The sequence below is a fragment of the Seriola lalandi genome, unplaced genomic scaffold (assembly GCF_002814215.2).
Source record: "Seriola lalandi dorsalis isolate HSWRI2012SDOR001 ecotype SW California unplaced genomic scaffold, Sedor1 jcf7180002054619, whole genome shotgun sequence".
In the NCBI taxonomy this organism is placed as follows: Eukaryota; Metazoa; Chordata; class Actinopteri; order Carangiformes; family Carangidae; genus Seriola; species Seriola lalandi.
The window spans coordinates 240,366-246,949 of NW_019525172.1; the positions used below are offsets into that span (position 1 = coordinate 240,366).

A 6,584-nucleotide genomic window follows, 5' to 3' on the forward strand; every position below is an offset into this window, starting at 1 on the left:
GTTCTGTAGAAATACATAAAATATACTGCATGTTTCATAAAAATCCAGATTTGTACATATAGACTCTTTGAGGACTTAATTAAAATTAATCAGTTTAATTAACCGTCATTACTAATATTCTAATGACACACTTACGCAAGCGTAAATACTCTGCGTTATACGACATTAAGCACCACTAGATGAAATGCAGCCCAGTAGTACATAATCTTGTTTATGATGCTATATAATACCGTCATCCCACACACACACAAAAATGAATGAATCACAGTGTATTTGCACCTGATTTGGACATGTGTCCACGTCTGGAAAAGGTCAGCAGTGTTTAGAAAGGATGCACCGTACGCCAGGCAGCCAACTACCACAAAAAACCGCCCCCCTCCCAATACTAAGAATGAGTTATCATTTCCAAAAACAAAATGCGCAAACCATAATTTAGTGGTACAATCCCAGCCGAGGAGTGGTCCAGGATGCAATATGTTAAGGAAAAAAATGGAGACCCTTGAGGACATGCCTGGGGATGAGAACTGCATTGAGACACCCCTGAGTCAGCTGGTTCAGTGGTCTTGTTTGTTGGTCCTGAGGAACCCCTGTATTGGCTGTTTTACTTAGTTTTTTTTTTTTAGTTTAACAATACCTATAATTCATTATTCATTCATTGACTAACTATTAACATGGCTGTTCATTCACTACAACAGAGAGGAACTACTCTGGCTACTATGGTAAACAATGAACAAGTTGGTTGTTTGCATACACATGTATATTTATACATATGGTGTGTTGGATGTTTGCTCCACCCTAGCTGACCCAACAGTTCTCAATTACTCAGGGCTGAACATCGCTTTTAAGCTGAAGGGTGGCAGACCCTGGATGTTGAAGCTCTTGGTTATGGCAGTGTACCTCATTGCATGTTCTCATGTCAGGATCTCCAGTTGTTCAGCCTCAACCCCGTTGTTCAGTTACCAGAGAGTGTGAGAGTGTTTCACGGGTGACCAAGGCCCAGCACGAGTAGAGATGGGGAAGAGGGCGGAGCAGCAACCAAGGATGGAGTCGAACAATCGGCGAGAGAACAGAACTGTGGGAAAGGGCTGAAAAGACACACAGACAAGCATGCGCACACACCCACCACCATGCAAGCACATTTAGATCCTCTAACAATACATACTGTAGGATGTACAATACATGCTGATAGGTAAACACTCACACTTTCTCACCCATGCGCACGAGGAACTCCAGTCATACTTCAGTCAGGCCCTTTATCACAATCTGTTCTCATGTTCTTTTCCAACCCTGGCAAAAACCCCCTCTCGCCTTTAGCCTGGACTTACATGACATCTGCCTTTTACAGTACGATGTTAGCAGGCACGTGGCCACAGCTAAGCAGAAAGCCAGTGAGCCAGGGAAAAGGAATCTCTATTTTGTGTAGGGCTCTTGGGCCTCCCTTGTTGGGTGCATTTGTACTAATGCCTCATACTAAAGTCATGCCAAACACTACAATGTAAAAAACACACATTATATATTCAGATGAACCATTAAGTAAATAGATAAAATTGGAGTATGAAATGCATTCATTTTTCTAATGAATTGTTCACTGGCCCTCTCTGGAAATTTTAGTCAAGCTCCTTTGACCAAGAAGGCATGTTTTCTTTTTTTTTCTTTTTTTCCCTCACGACTGAATACAGTGGTCGTTCTGTGGGTGTCTGTGGTGGAGAGCTCCCGCAGGTTCAGCTGGGAGTTGTCTATCAGTGTATAACTGCTGCACAGCAGGCCTATAGATGGCACACATTTTGCACGGACTCATTCTACTGGTTCAAGGGGGCAGATAAATTGGAAAGACAGTACTGTAAGATGCGATTTGGCTTTGTTTCAACTGTGCTAGCAGAAGCCAGAACAGTCGCCCTGTACACCCATATAAGAGTATAACCTCTTTGAGGGCACACTGATGTTGAGGAGTATACCTTTTAACACTGCAACATGTTTTGTTATGTAAAAAAGTGTGTGCTCTGGCAAAATATAGTTATGTCAATGACTATAAATGTGGACACAAATACGCACTGAAGTATAATAGCATAGAAATATCTTCTCAGATTTGTCATATTTTTCTCAAGACCTTATTTCAAGTCTTTGCACCCAATAAGCATATATTAATCAACCTAAAACATTTGTCGATAAGAAAACAAAACAGGGAGGTTGAAAAAGGGAGTACTTTCTAGGATTCAGAAGGGAATGGTGGAGGATTCTTTGAAGGCTGTCTTTGCAATTTAAAAAAAAAAAAAAAAATGCATGTTAACACACATTTGTACCCTTCTACCCTTTTACTTAACACCTACAATCGTTAAAAAAAGTCTTTGGAATGTTTTAATATGATTTTCTACCCACCAATTTAGAAAACATTGTGCTCATTTCAACTACATTCTACATTTCTTTTATTGTGTTTTTTTCACCTCAAGAGGTTATCTTAATATTTTGTGCTGTCACAACTACAGGCAAATCTGGCCACGTAAGGCATGCTGTTACAGCTCGCCTCCACTAGAGGGCAGTCTGCACTGTAAAAATTGAATATGTGGGTGTAACTGATTGAAGGTCAGTGTGCTTCTTTTTTCTTCCATACATGATGTGATTACCATTTAGGAGTTTGAACAGAAATAGTACAGCCAGGATGCACTTGAGCCACGTAAGCTCACGGAGGGAAAATCCATTTTGAATTGCTTCTCTTAGACACAAATTTGATTGTGTCCTTTCTAGATTTTACAGTATCATGATAGACATGTCAGTGCTTTTTACGGGCTAAGGACTTGGTAAACATTATCATTCATTTCAGTGATTTACATAAAGAATGGCAGTAAATGTTGGGATGTGCAAAGACCTGCCCCCTCTGAGATTCTCCTCCATCATTCCCATCAGGCTTTGCACCAGTCCCATGTCACAGGGACATACAATATGCCCTTCACAAGTATTCACAGGTTGAATCACCAATACAGTATAATGCATTAAACACATTTCATAATGAAACATTCATATGTTATCTACACACTCATACAGAGCCCTCCTGTATGTAGAGGGATTTATATGAGACTTCTGTATATATCACATAAGATACTGTAGGTTCATAATTTTCTCTCTGTATTGTATGTTTTTTTCCAAAAATAAATCATGACTGTGTGTTTAGAGTGTCTTGACAGATTTTCGGTTTACGAAACACACATCTCCTGCAGGAAAATTGAATGGTCGTAGAGGAGAGAAGGATTGAGCCAAGTGTCAAATGGAAAGAGATAATATCTGGAGAGGAGGAAGAGCAGAATGAAAGAAAGTAAACGCATGTGCACCGTTGTGAGTAAGAGAGGGAGACAGAGGAGGATGCCTTCAGAGGGAGGACTCGTACTGCAGGAGTTCATAAAGAAGCGGACCGTCCCTATACCTGATGCCCACCGCGTTAGGGCTAATATACTGCAGCACATTTATGGTCCTGCGCAGGCGCCGATCCACAAAGTGTGCATCCCAGGCTGGGTAGCGTTTTCTGGGCATGTCTATCTTGATGAGAGGACCCTCAGGCCGGATGGGCCTGCCAGCTGCATCCACAGGCTCTGTGGACCTCACCTGGAAAACCGGAAGGCAGGTGTCCGTGGCTGTTTCGTCTGACTCCACATGTTCCCCTGCCAGACCCCGTGTGGGGGTGGCCTGAGAGCCACGGGGGCCTGGTGTGGGAGCCATGGGCTCGGCCTCGGGGGGTAACGGAAGGCCCCACAGCAGCTCAGCACAGCAGGAGCTGGCCAGCACCCTCAGTCGTGGGCCCATGGGGTGTAGGACCCCGTAATAGAGAACCATACAGACCACACCTGAGGCAAAGCACAGGAAGACGCCACAGAGGGCAAAAGAGGCATAGGCGTCAGTGGTGGCTGGGTCGCGGTATGCATACCAAAGGGAGCTGAGGATGGCGTTCTCTAACAGTACTACAGTGTAATAGGCCACCATTCTGTACCGCGTCCGGCCTTCACGTACATTGAACCAACAGAAGACATAGACCACGCCCACCACCATGTTGAACAGTACCTCCTCCCACTTGGACATGCAGAAGTCGGTGCCACCATGGATGACCCAGAAAGCCATGGCACACCAGTGGAGCACCACAAAAATGCCAAAGTAGATGTGGAAAACGGAGGCAAATAGGGCAAAGGAGAGCACCCGTGAAGAGATGGTGAAAAGGCGCCAGAACAGATGCACCAGGGCGCCTCTGTAACTCATGCTCTTCTTGTCGTCACGTGAATCACGCAGTAGTTTGTGGTAAGAGGCTAGCACCCAGGCCAGGGACAGGAGGGAGGACATGGCAGAAAAACCTGAGAATAGAGACAGAAAGCAAGGAAAGAGTAAAAGCAGAGAAAGACTAAGAATGGTAAGAATGAGAGCTATTGATAAATGATTCTAAAACCTCTTTGAAAATTGAAAGAGAAATCCAGTTTAATTTGAAGTATATAGCATAATCCAAACGGTTATCTGGATTTTATCTGGACTTGGCTGCCATTCCACTTGCTGTGTACAGTAGGTTTCATTTCAGCCAAAGCAATTCATCACATTTTTTGAAAGGCATATTATTACTAAGATCATCATAGGTCATACAGACAACACAGTCTCCATTTAGTACACCAGTTCAGTTTCCTTAAGACATGTATAATAGTAGAGACAGCAGATATGTCAGAGCAGTAACCTGCTGCATGAAAAATGACAGAGGATTATCTGCAGAGCAGCAGCATGGTGCCTCTAAGCAAATGTATTGATGGCATTTCTATAGACAACCCGACAGAGAGGGGTATCACTTGTTATGATTGAATTGCCTTCCTTGGGTAACTGCAATGCATGAGGAAACTGGAATGGTAAAAGAGGTTTCAGTAACAGGAGTGATGAGCGTTGGAAATCGGATACAATGGTGTAGAATATTGCACACGTTAAATAAAGTGATATTTGAACTGATTGGCAGTAAAATATGGAAGCATCTTGGCATGCGATGACCACAGTGCAAGCACAAGAGATACAAGAAATGTCTTGAGCTACACACGGACAAAACCAGACTCGAGTGTTACTCATACAGAGCCTTAGGGAACTCCTTACACTGCAGCCACTCAGCCTTGTTGCTCTGGATCATGATGCAGAGCTGGAGCACCAGTTGAGGGGCGCTTTCTAAGAAGGTCTCCAGTAGTCGCAGCATGTTGACATCGGCATACTCGTACATCATAGCCCAGTAAAAACGCCGCTGGTTCTCCTTCTGCCGGTGACTTTGTATGCCGAGGTACATGGTGCGGATATACCTGCAGAGAGAGGAAGTACAGAGTCTGTAGAGAGCGTCTGTAATGATGAATACTTTACCTTATTAATACAAAAGTGATGTTTTGCGACCAAAAGACATACAGACAGAATTAAGTCACATTCCACCTGCACCGTGGTTAAGTTTTGACAACACTAGAGGGCATGCTTAGCTACATTTTTAATACACAGAAAATATATCCATCTGCATTTATTAGGAGTTTATCATTAGATTCTGAATGAGTTACAGGGAATTCTCAAACTTTCTCAAACCATGGAAAAAATTAAGAAAACAACGCAAATGTACACACAAACACATCTGCATTTACCATTATAGGTTCTGAATTAGTAAACTGAATTCTGTCTATTGATGAACAATCTCAGGCAAAAATATGTGTATTTTGATTTTCTACGACAGTGATAGAACAGAGAGAATAAAGAAAGGAAACAAACCACGAGCGTGGCTAAGAAAAAAAGAAAAACTTTTGGGAAAACTCCACCTCTTCATTTTGCCAATCAGTCTACATCCAATTAGAGTACACTCTCATGATGAAAGCAACCTCTTCCCTCGGCACAAGGCAACTTCTTATATATCATGGCAAATCGACTCCATGGTATTTACCACCTTGTGTAAAGCAGCAATCAGAGAAACAGCATTGGTATGGCCTAATTAAAAACATTTTACAATTCCCTGTATGGCCTCTGAAGGTGTGGTTATTGAACTTGTTATAGGATGCATATAGTAAGCAAGGCAATAATCATTCTCCTAAGTGCACCACATGACCCATATTGTCAGCTGCTGCAGCGGCTATTTTCATAACTGATGGGGTTTCATAATGGTGGAGGGATTCTGGTGAAGCCAGGGAGATGGTAGGTAATGCAGCCGAAAAGTGGCAGCTAATTGAATCAAGCTCCTGTTGCAATCTAAGCCGTATCGCTGCCTTTTTTTTTTTTAAGTAGAAGACAGAATCACTGTGTACTGCTGAGAAAAAAAATGTAATATGCTCATGGCTGTGATATAGCTCATTAAGATCCTTATCTTCTTTGGGTGTGCATTTCTTTTGAAATGTAACACTGCAGTTGGAGCCACCAATTAACGTGCGTAGAAAAGGAGGGGTGAACAATGATGAGGAAAACATTCTGTGGATCGAAGCTCTGGACTTTGGTTCGGTAAAAACATCAATCCATCCAACAAAAGCAAATCAAGGGAACAAAAAGAAAGGAAAACAGCAGTCTGGCAGCCTTTCTTCCTTTCCAACCTGTAAACAAGCTTCAGCTCCTCAAACAGGTTA

The 6,584-nt window shown here is 42.7% G+C and overlaps 1 protein-coding gene across 1 annotated transcript; it reads right to left on the minus strand.

Moving 5' to 3' along the window:
* Window positions 1-2,232: 2,232 nt before the first annotated feature.
* xkr6b (XK related 6b) lies at window positions 2,233-5,296 on the minus strand. The gene is made up of 2 exons (XM_023420154.2): window positions 5,101-5,296; window positions 2,233-4,331 (listed from the first exon to the last, which is right to left on the minus strand). The coding sequence occupies exons 1-2, from the start codon at window positions 5,282-5,284 to the stop codon at window positions 3,361-3,363; spliced, it is 1,155 nt and encodes a 384-aa protein (XP_023275922.2). The 5' UTR covers window positions 5,285-5,296; the 3' UTR covers window positions 2,233-3,360.
* Between the last annotated feature and the right edge of the window lie 1,288 nt (window positions 5,297-6,584).

Excerpts from the sequence above, each read along its gene's own strand:
- xkr6b (XM_023420154.2), bottom strand. The coding sequence starts at position 5,284 with ATGTACCTCGGCATACAAAGTCACCGGCAGAAGGAGAACCAGCGGCGT. Across the intron at positions 4,332-5,100 it reads CAAGGCTGAGTGGCTGCAGT|GTTTTTCTGCCATGTCCTCC; the intron begins GTAAGGAGTTCC and ends CTCTATTCTCAG.